This window comes from Ursus americanus, chromosome 17 (genome assembly GCF_024610735.1).
Source record: "Ursus americanus isolate L20-20 chromosome 17, mUrsAme1.1.p, whole genome shotgun sequence".
NCBI lineage: Eukaryota > Metazoa > Chordata > Mammalia > Carnivora > Ursidae > Ursus > Ursus americanus.
The window spans coordinates 8853491-8879865 of NC_142143.1; the positions used below are offsets into that span (position 1 = coordinate 8853491).

General features: G+C 60.6%; 1 protein-coding gene across 1 annotated transcript in view; it reads right to left on the bottom strand.

Annotated features, from left to right (window-relative positions):
* CACNA1I (calcium voltage-gated channel subunit alpha1 I) overlaps nucleotides 1-26375 on the bottom strand; it is a 104659-nt gene that overhangs the window by 15805 nt on the left and 62479 nt on the right. The window contains exons 8-25 of the mRNA XM_045779846.2: nucleotides 23688-24000; nucleotides 20811-21232; nucleotides 13846-13997; nucleotides 12997-13182; nucleotides 12613-12730; nucleotides 11716-11871; nucleotides 11163-11256; nucleotides 10164-10366; nucleotides 9048-9518; nucleotides 8653-8753; nucleotides 7817-7940; nucleotides 7456-7524; nucleotides 6710-6894; nucleotides 6118-6244; nucleotides 4755-4880; nucleotides 2258-2347; nucleotides 1489-1681; nucleotides 779-930 (exon numbers count right to left, since the gene is read on the bottom strand). Coding sequence (XP_045635802.2) covers nucleotides 779-930; nucleotides 1489-1681; nucleotides 2258-2347; nucleotides 4755-4880; nucleotides 6118-6244; nucleotides 6710-6894; nucleotides 7456-7524; nucleotides 7817-7940; nucleotides 8653-8753; nucleotides 9048-9518; nucleotides 10164-10366; nucleotides 11163-11256; nucleotides 11716-11871; nucleotides 12613-12730; nucleotides 12997-13182; nucleotides 13846-13997; nucleotides 20811-21232; nucleotides 23688-24000 — 3282 coding nt within the window. The remainder of the gene's footprint in view (nucleotides 1-778; nucleotides 931-1488; nucleotides 1682-2257; nucleotides 2348-4754; nucleotides 4881-6117; nucleotides 6245-6709; nucleotides 6895-7455; nucleotides 7525-7816; nucleotides 7941-8652; nucleotides 8754-9047; nucleotides 9519-10163; nucleotides 10367-11162; nucleotides 11257-11715; nucleotides 11872-12612; nucleotides 12731-12996; nucleotides 13183-13845; nucleotides 13998-20810; nucleotides 21233-23687; nucleotides 24001-26375) is intronic.

A 26375-nucleotide genomic window follows, 5' to 3' on the forward strand; every position in this document is an offset into this window, starting at 1 on the left:
AAGAAATATTTGGTATTGTTACCCTACTTCTTCATGTTAATTTGGAAGGTCTACCGTTACTGTTTATTCTGCTAATGGCTGCCTTCCTTTCCCTGCATTTATAATACACCTCTCCTGTCATTTAAAATAAGATACCAATTCCTCACCTGGAGGCTCTGCTTCACCCGGCTCTAATATGTTGAAGCTTTTAGAATGCATTTGTCCCTACATGCCCCTCACAAGTGCTGCAGGCAACTTGCTGGGAACTTGTCATTCTCCCCCATGCCAGTGTTTGCTTCCAATGGTTTGGCCACAGGAATGCCTCTCCCCCAGGCTCCATACGCCCGGGCAGTAGTGGAGGCCACGTGGTAGGCCTTAAATGCAAATCTGAGTTCTAGTCCTGGCTCTGCTACTTATAAGCTGAGTAATCTGGGCAGCATTATTTCCTCTGAGCCTCAGTTTCTTCCTCTACAAAATCTGTAGAAAGGCTTCTCCCCCAACTTTGGTTGCTGTGAGCATTAGAGTTAATATTTGTGTTGTCCTGAAGTGTCACATTGCACACATCACTACCACTGGTACCCATGTTCAAGGCTGGGCCCAAATGACACACCTCCCCACTCACCAGGAACAAGTGACATTTCCCTTTCTCTCATTTGTCCTACCTGACCATGAGCTTCCTGAGCACAGGGCCCCAAATGGGGGTGCTGCTCAGACCCTCCTGCCTCACCCTGTCCCTGGGGCCTACTGAGGACCCAACCCTACCATGTGACCTCAGGGTGGGGCTGGGCCCGGGGCTCACCGTGGGCTGATTGTAGTGCTCCAGGGACATGGTGACCACATTGAGGCAGATGATGAAGGTGATGAAGATGTCCAGGTAGTGGCTGGTACACATGGAATGGATGAGCAGCCGGGTGGGACAATAGGTGGCATAGTAGGGCAGCCGCTGGGCCTCTGTGGGGGAGGCAGGGGGTGGGGAAATGGCACAGACCACAGAGGGTTGGGGCCCAGGTGGGGGAACAGAGCACATGGAACAGCACAGGGGAGGGAGGAAGCAAGGGGAGAGATGTCAGAACACTCCAGGCCCTGAGAATCAGAGTTAGGTCTCCTCCGCCCAGCCAGGGGGTGGGGGACACACAAGGCGAAAGGATAAGAGGTGGGGGAGGACAGGACAATGACTGTTCCCATCTACCCCAAACATGCCCATGGCAGGGGCTCCGGGTCTGCTGGGGGGAAAACGGGGGTCCCACAGCTCAGGGCTATGCATCCAAGCCTTTGGCCACCAGGGGGTTACCAGTGGACTCGTGGACAGCAACAGGGGATCAGGTCACCTGGACAGGCAGATGCTGAAGGAAGGGGCAGAGCCAGGGGCCCAGAGTCGACCCTCTGTTCCCTTCCAGCCCCCGAGGCCCAGAGGCTGGGGTCAGACCCAGGCCCCTGGCCGCTGCACTGGGAGGGTGAGGATCTAGGCGCAGGCAGGGCAGGCCCCGCCCTCCGCAGCCACCCACTCACTCCTGCGCTTCTTCTCCAGGCGCCGCAGCCGCTTCTCCTCGCGCCGCCGCGCCTCCTCGGCCTCCTGGTGCTGCCGGCACTTGTGGAAGTTCTCCACCACGACGCCCACAAACATGTTGAGCACGAAGAAGCTGACGATGAGCAGGAAGGAGATGAAGTAGAGCAGCATCCAGGGGTTGTGGTTGGGCACGGGCTGCGGGGAGCAGAGGGGGTGAGGCAGGCGGTGGGGCGCCGCGGTGCTGAGCCTCGGGGAGCTCCCACAAGCCCACCCCGGCTGTAACACGCTCACTGACTCTCACTGCCCTCAGCTCAACTCCAGCCCTTGCTCTGGACACACAAGGGCCTCCTGACCTTCCAGCCCTGCCGAGTCCCTCCACCACCTCCTGCCCTCGACTCACGACTCCCTGAACGTGGGGCTCTCTCACCTCGGGCCTGTCCCTGCTGTCCCTCTGCCAACTGGCTCAGCCCCTCTCCTCCTCCTGCACTTGGTTCTAGACCCACAAGGCTCTGACCCTCCCTGCAGAAGCCAGCGTGGCATGCTCTCCTGCACAGCAGGGGGATCTGTGAAGCAAATGCAACCCTGACTTACGCTACCCAAGAGCACCTTAATGGTGGAGGATTCAGGCTAGGATGGCGAGGGATGGGCCATGGCTGACAGGGGGAGACACTGGGCTGTAGGTCCCGCTGATGCCAGTTTTAGACAACTGGGCCTCAGAGACACCATGTCCCTCCCCCACTGCCCTCTGCCCAGGCCCCAGCCCCCCCCCACCTGTTGGTCCACAGCAACAGCGTCCAGTCCATTGTACATGATGTTCACCCAGCCGTCCTTAGAGGCCAGGACAAAGAGGGACATCAGGGCCTGGAAGACACAGGAAGGGGAGGGCCTGGGGTGGTAGGTGCAGACAGCTCTCCATTTTTCTGCCTTCAAGAGGCAGAGAGACAAAGAGGCCTTCCCTGAGATGACAACAAACCATTCCTGAGGACCTACTATGTGCCTGCCACATACCCTGTGGACACTGCTACGGGTGGAGGAGCACTAGACCAGGAGTCCTGGGTTCGGTTCTGAAAATGAACTCAAGAAAACTCATGGGCTCTTGTCCCCTCGCCCACAGAATGTAACTAATGCTTAAGTGCCTGCTTGCCAGGTCTGCTGAGACTTGAAACTAGAAGGTTCCTGACAAACATGAGGGGCTCTGGCACCATCACCCCAAGCTTGCCTCTAGCATCTGAAAACAGGAGCTTACGAGAGAAGTCAGGAGCCATGGGCACCGCCCAAGCTCTGCCACTCACGGGCTGAGTGACGTGGGGCAAGTTCCTCAGCTTCTCTGGGCCCCAGCTTCCTTGTCTGTAAACAAACTAATGCGAGACTTCAAATGGAGGAGTGCCTAGGAGACACTGGCGAAGGTTCCTACACAGATGGCAGGCCAAGGCACCCTCGTGTCCCCTCAACAGGACTATGGGCTGGTCCTATAGCAACAGCACAGTGCCTCGCACACAGTAGGTACTCAATAAAGGCTTCCTGAGCCAGACGGCACCAGTGCCGTTCTTGCAGAGCCCCGACCACCAGCGGTTGACCAGAGGTCACACACCCCACTCCAGAAGCTCCCTGGAACTTCCAGCACACTCGCTCATTGGTTGTGGCCCAGGGCCCCGGGGAAGCGAAGTGGGGTTCTGGGATGGGTCTCCTGCCCCACACGGGCCCCTCCTTCCCCGTGCCCGGGGCACAGAGTCCTCCTCTCCCCTTCCAGTTGGAAATGGTGCTGAGGGCTGCCTGAAAAGGGCTCAGGCCCAGGAGATCAGAGCAAGGGACACAGAAGGAGACATTGTGGCCAGGGAGGGACACAAGGCCCTCACATGCCAAGGGGCAAATGTTCCTGTGGGCTCTGGATCACAGGGGCCTGAAGTGCAGAGCCTGGGCCCGGGGCACACACCGCTGCTATCGCTTCCCCATTTGCAGACAAGGGCACCGGACCGCAGACACCGCGACTTGCCTGAGTGGCCCAGCGAGCAGCCAAAGGCCCTGGGCCGTGCTGTAACTCCCCCAAATATGCGCTAAGAACACCTGACCTCTGGCTCCAGGGGCGTCAGCCTGGCATCAAGCACACCCGGGATGGGAAAGTGCTAGAGATGCTCCAGGGGAACAGGGCCCGGGGCCTGGCACTGAGCTCAGGGAGTCGGGAACAAGCTCATAAAATGCCCCCACAGGCTTTCCCTCAGCTTCCTGGAACATCATCTTTTTTAAACCTCTGTTTTATCAACCGTTGAGTCGTTAACAACTTGAAAGGCACTGCTTCTGGAACATCCGGAGGGGCTGGGGGAGCTTCTGTGTCCCAGTTCCTGACCCCCTTTCCCTGCCCACTCGCTGCTTCTCTACGGCCCCATGGCTCCTCTTTCAGGGGGCATGAGGAGTGGGACCCCCGGCCATGTGAGGTGAGAGTTCCCATGGCATCCAGCCAGAGGGTCCCCGGCAGAGGAGCAGGACACAGGCCCGGGGTCCCACAGACCCAGATCCCGTTCCCTCCTTGTGCGACCTGGGGAAGGCACTCCCCATCTGATCATACCCAGCCACCTGGCCGGGCCCTCAAGAAACAGCAGCTGTGGGGCGGAGGGACGTGCGGGGGGTATGAAGCTCTTTGGAGACAGCCCGCTGGGGGTTCTTATCCAGGGCACTACCTGATGGGCCACACCCAGCAGGCCCCCAGGAAAGGGGACCAAGGGAAAGGCAGGAACTGGGCAGGGGGTCTGACCACCCACTGAGGTGGAGAGCAGAGTAGATGGGTGCTGGGGGAGGAAACCCACCCTGGGCCAGGGGCTTGCTATACTTTGTTACCACTGCCTGCCTGACAGGCCATCACATTCCCATTTTACAGACAAGGAAACTGAGGCTCAGAGAGCCCACACCTACAGTAAGTGGCACAGAGCTGGGATTCACACCCAGGTCTGGCTGTCTCTAGAACTCCTGTCAGGGTCTCCGGGGTAGGGGGTGGGGGCCAGGAACCAATGTTCACTGCAGCACCTCCTAAGCCCATGTACTCTGAGACACTGCACTCAGGATCTCTAAGCCTCACGCTGCCTGTGAAGTGAGTTCCACCCACACCCATTTTGCAGAAGAGAAAACCGAGCCTGGACAGGAGAAGTCACAGGGTCAGTCCTGGCAGAGCAGGACCCCAGCCTGATCTGTGATCCCGGGCTGTTGGCGCTGAAGAGCTTGTACCCCCATCCGCTGGGGGGCGGGGTCAGGGCAGGGGTATGTGGGCGGCGCTCACCTGGCCCAGATTGTCAAAGTTGTACTTGTGGTGGACCCAGCGGTAGTTGGCGGCCACGCAGTCAGAGCGGTTGGTGATGTTGCGGGTGTCCACACCCAGACAGTGGTAGAACTTGCCCTTGAAGAGCTGGGGGGAAGGACCACAGGGTTAGCGGATCCATCTGCCAGTGCTCCCAGGGGTAGGGGATGCACGTCGGAAAAGGGACCCACTTCCTCTGTGCCGTAACCTGGGCCACACCATCTCACCAAGTTCCCCAACGTGAGGTAGGGCTACTCTCAGCCCATCTCACGGATGAGGAGACTGAGGCCCAGTGGTGTTACGTAATTTTCCCAAAGTCGTATGAGGTTTAGGAAGGTCTGTCTGATTTCTGGGCTCTTTCGCAAACCTTAGTACTGGGAATGTGGGCAGGGACTCCACGGGAGAAAGTTGCCTGCATATCCCTAAGGGTGAGAGAGAGAAGTAAAGGGACCCTCTCTCGGGACCCAAGCACTCTGCCTGGAAGGGGCACTGTCCACATGGAGTCACGTCAAGCCCTCCTGCCCAGGTGGCTATTACAGATCTCTCAGCAGCCCCAAGGGACACCTGTGCCCAGAGCTCCTCCACACTCCACCCCGAACACAGGGCCAGGCGAGGAGCCTGGGGGCTTCAGCTCAGGACTCAGACAAGAAAAAGGAAGGTCTCAGCTTAGCTCAGACCCCAGAGGGCCCAGGTCATTCTGGCCATCCCCCCGTCACACACTTTTATGATGTGCCTCATTCCTCCTCCCTGTCTAGCCCTAAGGCCCCATCCTATTCCTGGCTCCAAGCCAAAATCCCAGTTAGCTCAAGGCCTTGCCTGTGTCAGAGACTCTCCATGGTCTCTACCCCCAAAGAAACTAGCCCCAACTTCTTAGCTGCCATTCCAGGTCTCTCCCACCTTGGGGCCCAGCCCACCGTCTGGCTCCCGTCTCTGCACCAGCCATATAGCTCCTGAGCTCACCCCCACACATCTGCCCACTCTCCCCTGAAACACCTTCCACCCGCAGACAGAGTGTGGAATCACTTCTCCTTCAAGGCCCAGTGCCCAGGCCACTTCCTCCAGGATGTTTTTCCTCTCGCCCCCAGCCCAGCCCTGTGTTTCTGTGTAGCTTGGACCCCTGTGATCCCATTTACCCAGCCTTCTTTGCACTCCGACATTGAAGTCTGTGTCTGCCCCGCTCCCTGGACTGGGAGCTCGAGGCTGGGAGGGTCGTGGGTGCTCTACTAGGGCCACCTGAGCCCCCAGGTTGGTCAACACAAGGTCGGGAGAGTTGAACAGGAATGTGGAGCCTCTTCCTTGACCACGAAGCTCACCCCAGTGCCTGCCCAGCCTGAGCACCCCTCACCTGCACCCCCAGGATGCCGAAGATGATGAAGAAGGCACAGCAGATGAGGACGATGTTGCCAATGGGCTTGAGGGAAGAGATAAGGGTCTCCACTACCAGCTTCAGACCAGGGGCTCGGCTGATGACACTGGAGGCAGACAGGGGCCAGAGGCATCTTAAGCCCACAGCCATGTCTGGAGATCGCACCCACTTTGCCCAGAGTCACCAGGGCAGAGAACCCCAAACCCCAGAGCTATATGTACAGCAGGGCACTATGCCCTAACTCCATCCCCTGGGGGTCCACACCTCACCATCATCTGGAGACTGAAGGCTCGAGATGGCAGTGAGCCACCCAGGGACACACACAAAGTGGGTAGCAGTCCTGTGGGCTACCTTCAGCCCCGCCTTTCCAGCACCCTCCTCCTGCCAGGGTCTCCAGGCTCCTCCCCCAGGAACAACATCAACAGCCTGGTCCCTGTCCCCGCTAATCTGGCATGTGCTACCAGAGGACTGAACGGCTAAGGAGGGCCGGAGCGAGGGGTCCACTTAGACCCCCGGGGGGCTTCACTAGACTGTGCAGGGCTTTCCCCATCCGCGGGGGAGGAGTCCTCACCGCAGGGGGCGTAGGGTGCGCAGGAGCCGCAGGACCCGAAGGACGCCTAGGATCTTGGCTCCCCCAGCCGAGGCCACGGAAACCACGATGTCGATGATCGACACGAACACGAGAAAGCCGTCTAGCACGTTCCAGCTACTACGCAGGTACGCCTGCTCACCGAAGTACAAGCCCAGCGAGACCACCTGGGGGCGGGGCGATGGGCGGAGTCAGCCGGACTCGGTGATTGGGGACGGGGCGGGGTGTGGCTAGCCTCAGCGAGTGGGCGGGGCAAGGTCAGGTGGGGCTGGAGGGGACCAGTCAGGCAGAGGGCTGGGCAGATGGTCTGGCAGGGGACACGTGCCCCACCACCCCCTGAAACACAGGCCCAGCGGGCCACCCCGTTTCCTGCTGCCCGCACATCTGGCAAACCCAATTCAAAGCCAGGCGCTCTGGGAAGCATCCGGAAAGGAATCCTTCCCCTGCGCCCCACACCTCCAGCAGGTACCCACATTACACGGTAAATGTTTTCCTACATGAGCCTTTCTCGCAGGATGTGAGCTCCTGCAGAGTGAGGACGTGGCTGACACCCTGTGGGTCCCTGGAGCCCAACCCAGGGGCTGGCACCTAACAGGGATGGGCCTCCCAGGCCCCCCGCGGAATGTGGCTGATGGGCAGGTGAGTGACAAGCTTTTGGAGAGGCTCGTCCAGAACCAGGGTCCCCAAGCCGGGGGTGGGAGAGGGTCCCAGGTGAAGCCGGGAGCTACCTTCAGCGTCATCTCGCCTACAAAGATGGCTGTGAAGATGTAGTTCGACACAGTGAGGAAGATACGTTCCTGAAAGAAGAGAGTTCTCGTGGGCCCAGGGGCTCCCAGAGCTGCTCTGCCACCTGCTCAGGCTCTAGCCTGCAGCCAAGGGGCACCCTGCTGTACAGTCTCAGGAGGCGTCCGTCCCCCCCGCCCGCCCCAAGGCAAGCTCCTTCCTACCACACCTCCGTCCATGGTGCTTGGTGTTGGGTCTGGCTGAGCTCTCCCAGCCCCCCAAGCCCTGCACAATATCCCAGGCAGGCCCTAGGGGCCTGCCCCTCTGCCTTGTCGCCTGCCCTGCCCGAAGGCCGCAGCCACTCACGGTGCTGCCAGCCTCGATCTGGGGCCTCTCCAGGGCGATGGTGATGCAGTTGAGAAAGATGAAGGCCAGGACGACGTAGTCGAAGAGCTTGTGGGCGATGATGGTCTGACACAGGACTCGGAACCTGGGCGAGGAGGGGTGGGCATCACGTGAGTGTCAGTTTGCCCCTCGCCTCAGCCGGAAAAAGGCAGAGGGCCCAGGCACACATGGGGACTAGGATGGCTTAGCGGAGCTGACATCTCTCTTCTCTGGCCACACAACAGGTGGTGACTTTGTGGCTGCTCAGGGTGCCCCCTTGGAGCGGCCTCCCCTGAGCACACGGCAAAAACCGGCACCGCAGGAGAAAGGGCATCCGCCTTGCCCTGGCACTCAAGGCCTTCCAAACACTGCTGCAAATCTCCGAGCCCTAACCTCCAGCCACTCGGACACACATTCCCTGATACCCTCTGCTTCTGCCCCCAGGGCCTTCCCCCACACTGCTCCCTCTACCTGGACCACAACCCCTGCTTCACCTACTGGAATGCTCTCTGCCTCCAAAACCTAGCACAAAGGCCTCCTCCTCCAGGAGGCCTACTGATGCCCCTTCCAGATGGGAGCACCCCAGGCTACGTGAGGATTTGTCCAACATGGTGCCAGCACAAGAATGGCCCAGACTAGGGATCTAGAACACATAGATCCTCCCCTTCCCTGGCAGAACCTCCTCCACTGGACCAGGAGGGTCCTCTGGGGTACAGAACACCCTCCACCAATAGCTTTGCCTGGCTTGGCAGAAATCTCTCCCTCCCAGCCATGCCAGCCCCCTACTCTGCCTTCACACCAAGCCTGGACTTGCCCACCTGTTCTCGGGGGAGAAGAGGTAGACAGACCAGTCCTCGCGGACCTCGCACCAGTTAGGCTTATAGACGTCAATCATCTTGCGGACGCGGAAGCACAGGGTCTGGCAAGGCGAGGATGGAGTGCAGACAGGTCAACACTGCGCAGAGCTGCCCGTCTCCGCCCACACCAGCCATACACCAAACTGGGGCCACTGGATGACCTGCGAACTCTCCCAGCGAGGCCAGGACCCTCGCCCCACCCAGGGCAGGCAGGGAAGGAGGGGCTCTCTACTGGGGGTGAGGGTGGGGGTTCACGTGGGGGGGGGCGTCTGTCCCGCGCTAGCCCCGCCCCTCGGGCCCCGCCCCCGCCGACCCTCGACCCTCGTCTCTGGCCCCTGGCCCCCAGCCCCACTCACGTAGTCGATCTCCTCCTCGTCCTCCCCGCGATCCCGGCGGTCGTCCATCTTGGTAAAGACATCCTTGGCAATGCTGGGCATCCTACCGTTGCAGTCTTCGTGCCCAGGCGCCGGGCCCACCGCCCGCCAGGCCGCCCGGGGATGGGCGCCCACGGCAGGCACCAGCTCGGCCAGGTCCACCGAGTCTCTGGTGTCGAGGGACAGCGTCCGGCGGTGGTGGCGGTGCCGGTGCGCCGGGTGGGGGCCGTGGTGCACGTGGTGGGCGTGCGGAGCGTGCAGCGGTGCGGCCCGCAGCGGCCCCTCATCCCGGGCGCCCTCGCAGGCCCGGGGGCCACCGCCGCGCTCCGCCGAGAGCAGGGACTCGTGCTCCGCCGACACCGGCTTGTGCTTGAGGCTGTTCCAGCTGGAGCGGCGGCTGGCCCAGGCCCCACTGCGGCCCCACGGCCCGTAGTAGGAGCTCCGGGAGCTGGACTGCAAGGAAGCCACCACACGCACAAGCCACTGTTGGGGCTGAAGGCAGCCTGCACACCCACTGAGGCCCTAAGAGGGCCACCGGCCTGGCGAGTGGGTGACAGAACAGGCTAGGCCCCAGGGGTCCTCTCCTTGCCTGGCTCTCACTCACAGACATGTGGGCACCTCTAGGATGTGGCCACATCTCCTCCCACCACCTCACTTCCCTTGAGAAAGCTACAGCAGGTTAGGGTGGTCTTCCCAGTTTACAGGTAAGGAAAAAGGCTCAGAGAGGGCTGTAACTGGCTCGTGGTCACACAGCTTGAAAATGGCAGAGGCCAGATTTGAGCTCTGGTATGCCTGACCCAAAGCCCAGCTCTTTATCTGCACTTTGTGGCCAAGATACAAACCTAATTCTCCATAAGGGACCTACTGGCACTACTCATTCATTCACTCACTCATTCATTCTTTGTTGCCGCATCCTACTTTGCCACTGAGTACCCAGGAATGCAACGGACATGGTCCCTGCCTAGTTCTAACGGGAGAGTCTGGTCCCCTAAACCTGGGCACCAGCCTGAGGCTGGACTGACAGGCACTTCTCCCCTGGGTCCCTCACCACACACCCCAGCAGGGAGCACGCATCCAGAGCACCCCACAAGGACTCACGAGGGAGCGCTGGTCATAGCTCGTCCGGCCCAGTGACATGACACTGCTCTTGCGGGAGCCCAGGGCCACCAGGACAGGGTCTGGCTGCAGCGAGAGGCGGGGGGCGGGGGCGGCTGCCCCGGCGGGGCCCAGATGTCCACCCAGCGGGAGGTTGGGGTCCAGGTGCCCATTGGGGGTCATGGGGATTGGGCAGAGCTTGGGATCTGGAGGGGTGAGATGGAGACAGAAAGCGGGGACAAACAAAGAACAAGAGCAGAAGTCATGAGACAAAGAGACAGGGATGGGAACAGAAATGGAGTCTTTCTGGGGAGACCTCCTTCACCTTCCCGGTTGGACCCCATGCCATGTGCCTCTCCTCCACCCTTCCTGGAGAGCTCTCAGCTTGCTTTTTTTTTTTTTCCTAAGTTTTTTTATTTTAGTTCAGTATAGTTAACATACAGTGTTATAGTGGTTTCAGGTGTATAACAGAACGACTCAACGATTCTCTACATTGCTCCTCGGAGCTCATCACGTCAGCTTTCTTTTTGGATGAGCGGATCCCTTGTCTCCTGTGTTCAGTGCCAGCCCCAAGCTTCACCCAGCCTGGGAACCTCACTCCTGGGCCCACTTCAGGAAGCAAGGCAAAGACGGTCCCGCCCACGTACCAACGATAACAGTGGCCCTGGGTGGGGGAGGCTTGTTCCAAGCTCCCCAGTGGTGCCAACAGGACCAGAATCCAAGTGTCCTGAGGCCCGGGGGCTCTTCCCAACAGGCCACACTGTGGAGGGGTGACGGTGAACTGCGGCTCCCTCTGTGGCTAGAATTCAGGAGGGCTATGAATGTCACTGACCTCTTCTGGGGGGTTTGCGTGTTTCTTTCCATTATGAAGGTAAGTGAACCACAGAGAATTAGCAGTCTGGGACCCTGGGCTTGAGGGGAAACCCGATGCTGTGCCCTTCACCCACCCAAAACTCTGGGGAAGGGTCCTGGTCCCCTAGGTGCCAGTGGAGACCTGTTTACCTCCACCGCCATCCAGGCCTTCCTGAAGCTTGTCAAACTCCTCCATGTTGGATGAGCTCTGGTCCTCGTCTGAGTAGGAGCGATTGGCATCACCCTGGGAGACATCCCTCTTGTTGGAATGCAGGTTGGCTCAGCCCTTCCCTCCCTCCAGAATTTTTCAATGGGTGTTTCACCCGCATTTTACAGATAGGGAAACTGAGGCTCAGAAAAGGAAAGCAAGAAGCTCACGAGGACCTGGGCCATAAACCCGCATCTGCCTGACTGCAGGTATCCCCTAAGCCTCAGAGAAGGGAGGAGGCAGGATCTAGACCTTAGGGGCTTTAGAATTTCAGAAATGGAGAGACCTAGTCCTACACCCCTGGGGGAGAGGCAGGGATCCGAGATGCAGCCTCCATTTGCATGCTTCCTGTGATAGAAAGCTCACCACCTAATTGGCAACCCCCTCCTTGGGACCTTGTTACCCGATCAATGTTTGAGTCGCAGCCCTCCCCCCCCCACACCCAGTCTGGTGCAGGCCCCATGGGGGTGCTTCCTCTGCGAGGGCTGCAGTCACCTCTGCCTGGAAGCCCTCCACCAGGATGGCCACCAGGAGGTTGAAGAGCACATAGTTGCCGAAGGTCATGAGGGCGACAAAGTAGAGGGAGGCCCAGGGGGAGGTGGAGGCCATGCCATTGTACAGGACAACGTTCCAGTCCTCCTGGGTGAGAATCTGTGGGGGAAGGGGGAACACAGCTCAGCCCTGGGGTACCCCCAAGCCCCAGCCCAACCCGAGGGCAGATGGAGTCCACAGGGTGGCAGAGCCACAGGCATGGTGCAGCCCACGCACACCTACAGCACCTTCTTACACGCGTTTGGGCACGGCCAGGGACCTTGTATTACATGGTCCTAGCTGGCAGTGCGCCCACCTGGCCCCTCGCTCACACACCCACTGCTCTGCCCACGGGCCCCAGCTCGCACACAGCCCACACTTGCTGCCCTGACTCTCGCTCCCCACTGATGGGTGTCCTTCCTGGCTGTTTCCCCACAGCCCCATCCTCTCCACACACTATCTGCTCATTACCCCCGGCCCCTGCACGAGCCCACCCTTCCTCCTCCTGCCCCCACCCCCGCACCGTGTGCCAGCCCTTGATGCGCACACTCATTCAGTCATGGCTCGGTTATATGTGGGGAAATAGTCTCGGAGGAGAACCCCAAGGTGCCCCAGTCTTGGGGCGGGAGTGGAGGGGCAGGGATGGGCACCAGGCGGTCGCTCCGGCTCCCAGAGCCAGTGCAATGCCAGCCTGACCCCGCACCCAGACCTGTCTGCTGGAGGCCAGAACTGAGGGGCCTCCCTGGCAGGTCACCCGTCTTCTCTGGCTTCCCCACGGGGCCACCTCTGAAAAGTAATCGAAGCAGCGGTCCTGGGAGAAGCCCCTTCCCCTGACACACAGGAACACATGCTGTCGCTCACCTGGAACACCGTGACGATGGCCCAGAGCAGGGAGTCAAAGTTCTTCCTGTCGGGGACCGTGTCTCCCGTGTCTGTGCGGAGGCTGAATTTGCAGCCGAAAATGTGCATCCCAAGGATGCTGGGGGAGGAATGGAGGCGGCTCAAGGGGCCCACCCACCTCGTTTCATTCTCACAACCACCCGGTAACATGGCAGGGGGCAGCACCGGCCCCATTTTACAGACGCAAACACTGAGGCTCAGAGGCCAAGTACTCGCCCCGGGCCGTCGGGGACTAAGGGATGGTGTCGGGATTCACACCCAGCTGCAGGGTGTCTCCCGGGGAAGCCGGCCCAGCCATGCTCCCCCAGGCTCCCGCCGTGTGGTGCCGGGGCGGGCGGGGCTCACCTGAAGATGAAGATGAAGAGCATGAGCAGCATGCAGAAGGTGGCCACGTTGTCCATGGTCTTCATGAGCACCACGAGCTGGCGGCGGAGCGCGGGCATGAAGCGCACCAGCTTCAGCACCCGCAGCAGCCGGAAGGTCCGCAGCACCGACAGGCCGCCGTCTGCCTGCCCCACGATCTCCCAGATGCTGGCGGGGCAAGCGGGGGCGGGGGGTGGGGGGGAGAGGCGGGAGGGATCGACAGAGGGCGGGGAGGGGAGGAGGGCAAAGGGGGGGCCGGGGAGGACGGAGAGACGGAGAGCTTCCATTCATTCCTTCATTCATCCCACGAACAACACGGTTCACGGGTCACTGCTGCTCCAGGGCATGCTCTAAGTCAGGGGCTCTTGACCCGGAGTCCATGGACACCCCCCACGAGAAGTCTACGGCTGGAATTCAGGAGGTCTCCCCACTGACCTCTCTCTGAGATTCAACCATCTTCTGGTTATGAATGTAAACAAGCCACAGACAACTTAGCAGTCCCTATGACTTTCTGACCAGTCAAAATCGCTGATATTTTTGTATCTTCTAACCGTTGATGGACAGATCTCCAAATATCACTTATACTCATCCTTTCTTGGGAACGATGGAGTCACAAGACCTGCCGCGAGATCTTGCTATTTCATGCATGAATCGAGAAGTGCGTATATTACTGAAGGACAGATGTTTAAATATTTGGTAACTGTGTTTGGGGGTAACTGGTTTCCTTTGTGCTCTTACACGGTTTGTTTCCCGGCCGGGGTCGGTGCCTTAGGTCCCCCACCCCCCACCCCGGGCTTCTGGGCCCGCAGCCTGTGGGGGGCAGGGCAGCACCTGATGATAACGATGACGCTGTCAAAGATGTTGTAAGGGTTGCGCAGGTAGTCGAAGAGCCCGAAGGCGGCCAGCTTCAGGAGCATCTCCAGGGCGAACATGCTGGTGAAGACCACGTTGCAGATCTCCAGGATGTTGGTCAGCTCCTCGGGCTGTGGAGGCATTGGGACAGGGGACGGGGACCCGGTCAGGCCAGAGCACAGCCACGGATTGTCTCTGGATGCCCCTGGGCTCCAGGACCCCCAGGGAGGCAGGAAGAGTCCTTGCTGGAGCACAACGGCCTCGAGAACCTTACAACCCAGCTGCGTCTCCGCTGTCCTAAGGGTCCACTGAGATGGTGGGACCCCACCAGCTGACCTTCCACGCATCTGGAAATGACGCTAGTACTGTGCACCGAGGGAGCCATCGTGACACCCATTTTACAGATCAGAAAACAGGCTCAGAAGCCGACTTGAGGTCACGTGGCTGGATGCAGAGCAGGGCAAGAAGACAGGCCAGCCATTGCTAGAAAGTCCCTGTTTGCCCGTGACCCCATTTAGGAAGCACTTCCCACGTGCAGGACCTGTTTTTGAACTTGACAGGCCTCGTGTCCCTTCATCCCGCACTAGACCCTATTCTGCAGAGGAGGAGGCAGGTTCAGAGAAGGCCAGGGAAGGAGCAGAGCCAGGATGCGAACTCAGGAAGCCCGGCTCCAAGGCTCCCGCCCTTCACCCCTGCCTGTGCAGACCACCCTACTGAGCCCTCCCCCACTCTCCCCCTCCCCGGCAATGGTCAGCTCAGGATTGTGGGAGGCTGGAGAGCACTGTGCCCTGTGAAGAGAAGACAGAATCCGTGCACCTACTGTGTGCCACGCCAGCTCTTTCCTGTACTCGAGCACCCTGGTCGAGGGGCCTTACTTCACACACTTCTCAGTGGAAGACACTAGAGCCCTGGAGGTCAGGGGTTAGAGTCTCCAGCAGGCAGAAGGGGACTAGAACCCCTGACCAGAGAGCCACCCCCTGACCCCAAAGATGATTAGTTCCTGGTTTTTAGCAGCAGGCGACACCCTACAAATGGAACCATGTGAGCACTGCTGTGTATAAAACAGGCCACATTCTGGGCCGTAACTTAAAGACAGGGTTCCAGGGGCACCCCCCCACCTCAGTTTCTTCATCCATGAAACGAGGGGGTGAAATAAGATGACACTGATTCCGGACCTTTCCACCAAGCGCCTTACGGGCTCCAGCCCCTCTTCCACGAGCCCTCTAGCACTGGGAAGTGTATGGTTTCTGCTCACCACCGAGCCACGATGCTCCTGCCTGAGTCACCGAGCACGGAAGGGCCGTTGTTTAGGCCTGACCGCGTGCCCATGCTGAGCTCGACACCCAACACAATTACTGACCCTCGGACAATTTGCAAGGCCACTGTTGGCATCTCCACTTCACAGAGGGGGGCATGGAGGCTCCGAGAAGTGAATGGACTTGCTCTGAGCCACCCAGCCAGAATGAGGCAGAGCCACGGAATCAGACACATCGGAGTCAGACGCCATCCCCAGACACACACAGAGCCCACCAGAACGCATCCATCTGTGCCGTCACCCGTTCCCACAGTTCAGGCGTGCCACAGGTCTGCTGAGCGGTCACTACGGGCCGGGCGTGCGCTACCCAGGGCGGCCAGTGGTGAGTGCATCGGGACGTTGTCCCTGCCCCCCAGGAAGCGCGGGCTCTGGTGGCAAAGCCCAGCACCCAAGCTGACAAACAGTCGGTGGGTGCTAAAAACAGAGAAAAGTCGAGGGTGCTTTGAGGGACAGCAATCCTGCAGTCAGAAGCAGCTTCCTGGAGGAAGTGACGTCTCAGCAGAGACCCCAAAGCTGAGGGGGGGGGCAGTGACAGGGAGGGGAAGAGAAGGTGTCTAGGCCGAGGGAGCAGCCAGAGGAAGAGCGGGGAGGTGAGAGAGCTGCCATCCATCGGCGCCCCCACCCCCAGCCCAGCCCCTCCACCAGGCAACAGGGTGCCTCCGGGGCCTGACTGTGATTCCATTTGGGTTAAAAGGAGAAGAGGGGGGGAAAAACCAATCTAACCGCCCACTTCCGACCAGTGCCTGGGAAACCTAATAAAACTGCCAGCTCCTCTCAAGCCCAGAGAAAAGGAGAAGGCCCCATTTCCATCTGTAATTACATTTGACTCACAAAACGGCCCTGAAAGTGGAGTGGGACCCTGAGAGGGGCCCTCGGTGGGGAGGGGTCGGGCCTGGTAGCCGTGACTGAGCCAGGGCCCAGACGCTGCTCGGAGCCGCCAACTTCCCAGCCCGCCAAAACGACGACGCGGGCAGAGATGGAAAACGGGGCTGCTGACAGTCCGTAATGACAATCACCCGCTCTGGGCCACACACCCTCCCGCCCGCAACTGACGGGGAGCAACCGCTCTCCCGAAAGGTCACCTGCTCGCCCCCGCCCCCCCCCCAATTACAGCAGCTGTTTCTCTAGTCAAGCGCACACCTGTTAATCTTCCTCTAATGGACCATCCATCACTCCCGCAAGCATTTTTCTGGGAGAGAGGCAGCGAGCGGGAGACACACGGACGAACACCGACTATTCTGCATTGTGAGATGGAGGAGGAGGGTGTGTGGAGAGGGAGGGGGTCAGCCGTAAGGGAGGTGGACAGACAGACAAATATGGACATGGGGAGTGAGAGGCAAAGGGGGGGTGTGGAGAGAGGAGACAAGGAAAAGCACACATGAAAACATAAGGAAGGACCAAGACTGGGACCTTGCAGGAGTGGGTGAAGGAGCCAGGAGCGTGAGAGACAGCAGGCAGACAGACAGCCAGGCAGAGACCCACCCAGTGGAAGAGGGAGGCGACAAAGGGCAGAAAACCACGTTAGGCTGGAGGCAGGAGGGAAGAGGGCAGGTAAGGAGGGGCTGCAACCTGGGGGCCCAAGGTGGAGGGAGAGGGTCAGGGGCCCCGCTCCTCCTGGCCTGACGCCAGGCGTGGAGGCACGAGGCTGCCCAGCCTCTGGCCATTTCTGCAGGGGTAAGTAAGGATCCTGCCGGGCAGGGGCCCCTCGGCTGTCCACCGTGGAGCCCGGTACCACCCCATGCTGGTGATGGCAGTTGGTGTTAAGGGTCTCCCCCCACACCAGTCGGCACCAAGCTCTTTCCATGAATTATCTCATCTAGGCCTCGAACTTTACGCCACAGTATCCCCATTTTATAGACGGGGACACTGAGGCTCAGAGGGAAGTGACTGCCCAGGGCCAGGGCCAGGGCCAGGAAGTGATAGAATCGGATCTCAATCTGAATCAAGGAATTCTCCCTCAGGCCTGCCCCCCCCATGGCCCTGACAGCTTCAACTGCCCCACTTTTCTGACTTGAGGCTACAGTTCAGCATACAGACATGTCACTGCCCTGCTCACAAGCCTTCTGTGACTCCCCACTGCCTTGAGGACAAAGCCTGCCTTAAGACACTTTGCAGATGGACAGCACCTCCAGCCTCCTGGGCTGTCTCCTGCCCTTTGCGCACATCCTCCTTGAGGGCTCAGGGTCCTTTGGGGGAATGCCTGTGCTCCTGGTCCCTGTACCTGTCCCTCCTCGTCTCACTGATGCACTCCTAGTCAACCTTCAGGATCCATCTCCAGTGCCACTGCCTCTGGGAAGCCTTCCATGACTGCAGCCTATGTTGGCTCTCTCCCCTAAGCCCCCACAGAGCTGGAATGTTGGGCACTAAGCCAGCCCATCCTCCTCTACCCAGAGTCATGCCAGACTGGCTGCAGAAGGGAAAATAAAGATTGCTTTGAGCCATCCACTGATCTAGAAGCCTGGAATGCAGTCCCCTGGGAGCAGGGGCAGTGGACATGCCCCAGCCTGCTCTAGGAGGCTGTGTGCACCCCAGCCCTGCCGCCCAGTCAGCCTAACCCTCTGTTTCTTGTTGTCCAGCTCAGTGACCACCCTTCAGTTCCAGGACGGGATGGGCTGAGAGCAGGTTGCCCAGCTTGGGAGGAGTCGTGCGCCTGGACAGGTGAGTCCCGGGAGAGGGAGAAGCTGCCACCGGAGCCAGGCCTCCCGGACAGGCCTCCCACTGCCTCCTATCCGCTTTGTGGAGCCTCTGCCTCTGTCTCAGCATCCTGGAGCCCTGCTCTGACAGTTGCTCACTGTGTCATCTGGGCAGGCCTCAGTTTCCCCATCTGCTCAGTGGCTATAAGACAGTGGCCTTGCCTGCCCCATAGGGCTGCCATGAGGATCACAACGGGGGGGGGGATGTGACAACACATGACAGCAGGTAGTGATGGAGGAATCTGCGCCCCCCCCCAAGCTGACCCCACCCACCCGCTTGTCATGTAGCCTCAGTCACAGACCGTTCTGGGCGTCCCCTCTCTTCCCTTGGGCTACTCAGGAGAGCAGACTTCAGCACCATCTGACCACCTCCTGGGTCACAAGCAGGCCCCTGCCTGGATGATGCCCCTTTTACCAGTTACCTCCTCCCAGGCCAGTCCCTGCAAGGAACAGTGTCTTTGCCCATGAGGAACCTGGGACGTTGGGATCCCTTGTGATTGGGGCAACCACGGCCACCTAAAGGCCAGGCGCACCCACAATCTTATCTCTTGTCTGAGCGGCCATGACCGCGGAGGCAGGGATGGCAGACGGAGCAGGAGAGCAATGCCCAGGCTTTGCCCCATTCTCACTCTCTAGCACCCCCACAGCCGTGCCAGGCTCCCTGCCAGGCCCCAGCGATGCCACCCCTCTGCGGTCACCACCCCTGCAGGAAAGGGGCTGTGTGCGTTCACCCGCCTTCTCCTGCTCCTCCCCGCTCTCCGCGCCTCCCAGCGGCCCTGGGCTACCTCTCCCTGCAGGCACCACCTCAGACAGGGCTGCTCAAAATAAACACGGGGGCGGACCGTTTCCCGCCAAGCGGTGTCTGGGCGCCGAGGGGAGTGGAGCAGAAATGCCAGCGGGCCCACAGCAGGCCCTGCGCAGAGCTCGGCAGAACAATGGCTGCCACTCAGGGCTGCTTTAAAAAGAACATTTTTTAAAAAATTCTCCCTCCCCCTCGCTTTTTCATTAATTAATTAATTTTCCGAGGCCCCAGACAGCAGAAGGTAACCTCACCCCAAGGGTGGTGATGTGAGGCTCGAACAGAAGAGTCATCAGTGGTCGCAAATCAGTGAGCATCGACTACGTGCCGGGCTTCCTGATTAATCCCCCGGCCACTCTGTGACCAGGGCCCATGCGCCCATTTCCAGATGGAGCCGCTGGCTGAGGGAGGCCAAGGGACTTGCCAAGGCCCCCTCGCTGGCCAGTCGCAGAACCAGGAGAGGAGCCCAGGCGGGGGGTGGCAGGAGGCATGTGGGGTAGAGGCCGGGCAGGGAGCCCCTGAGGTCGGGCCACTGGATAGGGGGAGAGGCAGTGACTCAGAGAACCCCAACAAGCAGGCCTCTGACAAACTGCCCTGATCCGCAGCGTATGCCGATTTCCGTGGTGTAAATATTCCCACCATGGCCGATTTCAAGCTACCAACTGTTTAAAAACAGGATTTCGACATTCCTGAGTGTTAGAAAATTGGCTCTCGCGAGCCGGTTCCCACAAGGCCTGGTGGGAACAGTGCCCAGGCTCCACGGCAGGAGCACTGTGATAAGTCCCTCTCTGCTACCCGCTCAGAAGTGACAGCCAGCGCCCCGACATCACCTCGTCCCCCACGGGGCCCCCCTCTGGGGACCGCAGGTCTCGCCAGGGTTCTGCCCCCACTCCCGCCCCCGGCATGCCTAGGCCAGGAAAGGCCAGAAGTCTGAACCCTAGGCGAGGGGGGTCTGGGCTGCCTATCTCCCCAGCTTTACCCTGCAGAGAGCCTTCCCCCAGTCCTCCCCAGAGACCTTTTTAATTAAGCCAGAATGGCTGGCAAACCAGCAGCTCTGAACAGAGTGTCGCCGCAGCCCCAGGGGCCGCATTTAAGTAAATTGAATGAAGCCAGCGCTTGGAGAGCTAATGAAGAGGGAAATGAGAGTGTGGCCCACCCCAGGGTGCGGCAGCGGCGGGCGGGTGGAGGGCTGCCGCAGAAAGAAGGCGGCACGGAAGCAAAGGGGGACCTCATTCTAAGCCCTGCAGGGGTGCCAGTCTTGCCACAGAAAGATGTGGGTGCAGATCTGACTCCTCACTGGCTGTGGGACCTCAGGTCAGTCACATCCCCTCTCTAGGCCTCAGGGTCACTAGCTAACAAATGGGGACCCTGTCTCTGAACTGCCCTCACCCCCAAAGCTCCAGCAGTATCCCCGATGGTCCAAGGGGCCTGGGACACACAATTCAACTCAGCCAACACCCACTCTGCGCGCTACATACCCAGCGCTGAGGACGGAAGAAACCATGGGGTTAGTGGAGGAGGGAGACAGGGGACAATCCTTGCACGGTCACCTCGGGGCCACTCTCAGTATCTTGGGGCTGGGTGGAGGGTGGACTAAGTGGGGGGTGTCAGGGACACAAGGATGTCCTACCGGCTAAAGGCACTGCCCCCAGAGGAAGCTTGGCTGTCAGAAGAAAGGTCTGTATTTTGTGCCAAGGACAACAGGGAGCTGTGGCAGTTTGGGGCAGGGCTCACTCCACCTGTCTGGGGGAGAATGGACAGGGGGCTCACTGGGAAAGGTGACAGCTGGAAGTCAGGTCTGGCAGGAGCTGACAGGGGACAGGCCGTGGGTGCCTGGTGTCCAGGCTGAGCTGCTCAGGAAAAAGGAGCTGGAGCCGAACCCCGCAGTCCCAGTACTAGTGTGGCTCCCCTCGCTTACTCGCTCACTCGCTCACCTGCTGGGCAGACACCCAGAGCTTCTCCTCCTCTGGGCTGGGCCGGGGGCTGGGCACTAAGGACCCAGTCCCCGTGAGCTGGGAGACAGACACACAGGGGGCGTTCCACACCCCGGGCTGCGTGAGGCCGGCTTGGGCCCAAGCACCCAGCCCTCCCTCCACACCCGAGCCCAGCCCTGCACCCGGCGCCCGCCGCCACTGGCCTGCTCGTGGTGCTCGATGCCCATGCTGACGGTGTTGACCAGGATGGCCATCATGATGCCCCGGTTGAAGTACTTGCTGTCCACGATGCCTCGGAGCTTGGCTCGGGTCTCCCGCCACACATCCCCGCACAGCCGGGTGGCCCCATCCGCCTGCTCTTCCTCATCCCCCCTCCCCAGCCCTGAGGAGGCCCCATCCTCGCTGCTCCGGGCTCCGTCGCCGTCGGCCTCTTCCGAGCCGCCGCCTGAGCCACCAGAGCCCGAGCCCTCCTGGCCCGAGTCGGTGCTGCCCAGGCCCGAGGGCCGCCGGCTCGCCTCCTGCTGGCAGCGGGGGCAGCTGGCGGGGTCGGAGGCCAGCATGGCGGAGATGGGCTGCACCAGCGCGTGGGGCGTCGGGTCCAGGGGACGGTGTTGAGGGCACAGCTCTGCAAAGCAAACACAAGGCAGGGGTGTTGCCTCAGGTCGCACAGGCTGGAGGGTCTCAGGGGCAGCAGTCTCTGCCCACACCAGGCCCCAACCTAACCCTGGGACACAGCCCTGTGTGTGCTTCAAGCTCCTGGGTTCCAGACTCTGCTCTCCCAGCAGGAGGCCGAGGGGCCTGTGCTTCCTGGGGGACTGGCTTCACCTCTCTGGGCTTTGTCTGCCCCGTGTAAGGCCATGACTAGGAGCACCTCCTTGCCGGGCTGTGGGAAGGGTTCCACTGCGGCTGCGTGTGGTGTGTCTGGAACAGCACCTGGGGCACGCCTGTCTGTGCTCCTTCTTCGCGCCATCACTTCCGGCCCGAGGCCCAGCCCTCCCACCATCCTGCCTGCTGACATCGGAGCTGGGCAAATGGCTGAGGAAGAGCTTCTAGAAGAGCCAGGCTGGTATGGAGGATGGACGCCCCTCATGGGAGCCTAGGTGGCCTCTCCATCTTCCATTCTCCCACCCTAAGGTGGGGCTTGTGTCCCGGGGAGGAAAGGAGGCCAGAGCCCTGGGCAGGGGCAGACCCTTGCTCTAGAAGCCCCCTGAGACGTCCCTCCTCCCAAGCTGAGAGTCGGGGTTGGCTCCTGGGGGCAGAAGGCACAGCAGGGAGTGGAGGGCAGAAGGTTCCATCCCCTCTGCTGCCCCAGGGAGAGTTTCAGAAGCCTGGGCCGGTTTTGGATTACAGTTCTGTGATCTGTGAACCATTTCAGAGAAGTGTCAGGGAGGTTCTTTCTGGGTGGTTTGGTTTCTTCTTTATGTTTGCCTATATTTTCCTAGAATAAAGGTGTTTCGCTTGTGTGAGCCATAAATAAATAAATAAATAAATAAATAAATAAATAAATAACATTAAAGGGAAAGAAAAACATGTAATGCCTACCCTTCCTTTCCAGACTTTGCCTCCAAATATCTCCCAACGCCCCAGACGAGGCCCTCGGACTGATTCATCCCCCCGGAGCCGGGGTAAGGCAGCCAGAAGCGCAGGGGTCGGTCCCATCCCAGCAAAGCCCTGCTCAGCCCCACTTGTACGTGGGGCTGGGCCCCCTGAAACTTGTTTCCCAGGGAAGGGGGAAGGCACGGAGGCCCCAGGGCAGGGGACAAGTTTTCCCTCCAGACACCCCCCTGAACTTCCCTCCACACAGGTTCCCTGGAGAAGGTGGGGGCAGTAGCAGGAAGCCCCTCCCTGCGTCACCCAGGAACACCACATCCCAGCCTTGCCCAGACCCTGGCTCCCCCGTCCACGTGCTGGGCCAGCCCACGGGCCACCTGGAGCCTCTTCCAAGACCATGCCTGGACGGCTGGCGCCCGAGGATGGGTGGGCGGCAGCTCTGAGCACCAGTTCTCCACTTGCCTCCCAAGAATCTCAGATTCCCAGGACGTCAGAGCTGCAGGAGCAGGGCCTGGGGGTGGCTGACTCCCACTGCACATGAGCCCTCAGCCTCCACTTTACAGAACAGGAGCCTGAGGCCCACAGAGGGGCCCAGGCTGCCCAGGGTCACACAGCGTTCACCTGCTCTCCAGTCCAGTCCCTGCTGACTTCTGCAGCACCAGTGGGGGGGGGGGGCCAGCTGGGGCTGGGGCCCTTCTCCCGGGGAGCTCACTGCCTTCTGCGGGAGTGGGAGCGTTAATTTTCCTCCGGAGGCGGGCTCAGCAAACGCAACTCTGACATCCCTGATGCTGTTTTTGTCACTGACACACTGTGTGACCTTAAGCGACTCCCTTCATCTATCTGGACCTTAGTTTTCCCATCCGAAAACGGGATCTTGTTACTCGCTCAGCCCCCTTCTCAGGACTGTTTTCTAGAACAGACGAGCGAATGAATGGAGAGCCCTTTCTGAGCCTAACAGCCCGGAGACAGATCACAAAATGGCACAGGTGTTCCTAACACGCCACGCCTTTGCAGGGTGGGGGCCACAGCCCCTGTACTCCAGGTGGCCGGTTGTCACTGCTCTGGTGTGCTAGCAAGCGTGGGGCGGGGGGGCCACAGGAACCCGCGTAGGGGGAGAGGCAGGCCAAGTGGAGGGGAATTTCAAAGTTTTACCAGCCAGGATGGACAAGTGTTCATTTCTTTCAAGTGTGAATCCCGGGGTGGGGCCTGAGTGCATGAGACCACACACTGGGATCCGAAGGGAATTCCTCCAGGGGGTGGGGTGCTGAGCTCCCCCCACCCCGCCACTGCCCCAGGCCAGCTCAGGCCAGGCCCCGGCAGGCAGTCAGGAAAGCGAGGACAAGGGAACAAGGGGCATGGACTGGCAGTCCGAGGGAAGGCCTGGGTTCTGCACCTGCTGGACAGCTCTGCCGGCCCTGAGGAGATGGGGCGGGGGGCATGTCTCTGAGTCCCCGGCTGGAGGCACACGAGGCCTGAGTGGCTGGCCTGGAGGCCGTGGTGGGGGGACTATGGGGGGCAGGGTCACTTACTGTAGAGCCTGGGCTCCTTGGCGTGGGGCCCGGGCTTGGCGGAGGTGGGCGCCCCTGGGGCCGGGGCCCGGCGCCGGCTCTGCAGGGCCTGGTAGAGGCCCAGGGCGCGTCGCCTGGCCTTGCGCAGGATGTGGCAGATGTACTGGAAGATCTCCTCGTAACAGTCGCCGGGCTCCGCGTAGCTGGCCACCGTGCTGGAGGACAGGTAGCGCTGCCGCTGCTCCAGCATCAGCCGGTGCTCCCGCTGCTTGGTCTCCGAGAACTGGGTCGCTATGACAACGAGGCACAGGTTGATCATGAAGAAGGAGCCCACCTGTGACCAACGGGAGGAGAGGACAGGGACAGGAACAGAGGGGACGGATGGGTGGGGGGAGGCAGAGGTGGGGGAGAGGAAAATGAAGAGAAGGAGAAAGAGAAACGGGGGGGGGGACAGAGGTGGAGCCAGAGTGACAGAGGCAGGGCGAGAAGCAGAGGGACACAGAGGCCGAAAGGAAGACAGGAGGTGGAGCAGGGACAGATCCGAGACACCAGACAGGGACGGGACAGAGCCAGGAGGCAGATGGAGATGGCCAGGAGTACAGAGAGACGACAGGAGAAACAACGAGAGGGAGTGACACAGGCTCAGAGGGTACAGGAGCGGAGGGCACGGGAGACACAGAGCGACGGGGCACGAGGAGGCAGGGAGAGAGAGGAGCAGAGGGTGGAGGGCCCAGAGAGACGGAGAGGCACGGGCACAGATAGGGACAGGAAAAGATTGCTGAGGCCTTGCTCCGACAGGAGGCCAGGGCCCCAGGACGGCGGTGACCTGGGCAGCTCCCCAGGCCCCACTGGGACCTGCTTCCAAGCCCGTTTCCCCAGGCCCTCAGCCCCGGGGGCCACGGTTGCCCTCCCACCTGGGACACCAGTGCTGAGGCCAGGGAGGGAGGCCGAGCCCCAATCAGGCAACCCAGGCCCTGAGTCCCACGCCAGCCCTGCCCTCACTCTGGCTTGACTTTGGCCTCAATTGGGCATCCAGACAAAAGAGAAGGTTCCTTCAGAAAGCATTTACTTGTATGGCTTTATCCGTGCTTGGATGGAGGAGGTGGGGAGAGGCCACCTCGTTAGCACTAGGAATCCTGCCACCTCATGACTCAGGGCCCAGGTCCAGTGCCCACCACAGGGAGCGGAGCCTTCCTGCCCTGGTTTCCAGAGGGCAGGCCCCTCCCCTGGCCTTTGCTGAGCCTTTGAACGGGATCCACGGGCCCTGCCAGCAAGGGGAATGGCTTTTCATCCTCCTCCAGGCCCCAGCCCCAGCCACTGATTCAACCTTCCCTCCTGTCCCCCAGGCCACAGATAGGAAGCTGGGCTTCCCGGGTTATCAGGGGAGGCCTTCCTGGCTGGAAGACTCTGGAAAAATTCCCTGGTAAGATGTCCCTCATTGGCTCTCTTGGTCACGTCTTCCACAAGCATCTCCTGGGGCCCTGCTCCACACCAGGCCTGTGTCAGGGGTCACGAGGAAGGAGAGGGCACAGCCCCTTCCCTCGGGGAGCTCACACCTGTCAGGTTTCTACCCAGCCTGTCTCCACAGCTGCTGCCCTATGGCCCTGGCCCCCACCCCCATCCCTTCTGGACCTCCATTTTCCCATCTAGGAAGCTGAAGGCTCAGGAAAGACAAGCTTAAGACTTTTCCAAACAGGGGAGCACTGGGGACCTGAGTCTGAGGGCTGAGGACCTCTTGCCTCACTGGGGCTCCTCACTTGAGGAACAGAGTGGGCTGGTGGCCCTGTGGGGCCAGGGTTGTGAGGGCAGAATGACAGCACGGTCGCTCAGGCTCTGCTCTCAGGGCCCTTCCCAGCTCCTGGAGAACTCAGCATCCTTAGCCCCCTGCCAGGGCCCCTCTCTTGTGACAGGGCCACCTGGGACCCAATAACAGCAGTGGTAATAGGAGCAGGGCTCACTTACTGAGCGCTTCCTGTGTGCCGGGCCGCAGGCTCTGTCTCCTCCAATCTTCCTGAGAGCCCATAAGCCTGAGGTGCCATCCCTGTCCCCCACTTACTGCGGGCCGGGGGAGCTAAGGGGCCTAACTTGGGTCACGCTGGGAGTCGCCAACCCCACGTTCCCACCCCTAACTGCATCCGGAGGGGCAGACCACATTCTCCAGCTCCTCTCTGAAATTCGAGGCTCCTCTAGCAACCCCAGTGGTTTGAGGTCCCCCCCCCCCCCGGGTTCCTGTCCATTTCAAGGTCTCTGCACGCAGCCCCCTGCCCAGAATGTTCTCCCCTCCGGCCGCCTGTCCTGAGCCGTTAAGGCTCCATCCTGGTATCGCCTCCTCGGGGAAGCTTCCCACTCCCCCCTCCCTCCTCCAAGCTAGATTAGAGAAATCCTTTGTCCTCCCTCAGCCTCTCAGGCTTCCTTCTGTCATGGCTCCTAACAACCTGTCTGGTCACTGTCAGCTGTAGCCCATCTCCGCCCCCACCCCCAGCCCCTGCCCCCAGACTGAGCTCCTCAAGAGCAGAGCCAGGCCCACCTCACTGCTCAGTTCCCAGTGCTTAGCTCAGGGCTCCAAGCAGCGCAGGCTTCCCTGGCTGTGCTGGGGCAATGGACAGACCAGTGGGTGAACGGCAATGCTGAATGAAGCCCGGACCCCACTCCTTTTATCTGGCTGTCTCCTTAGGGGTCCAAAGCCCCAGCCTCCCCAGGAAGGCATCA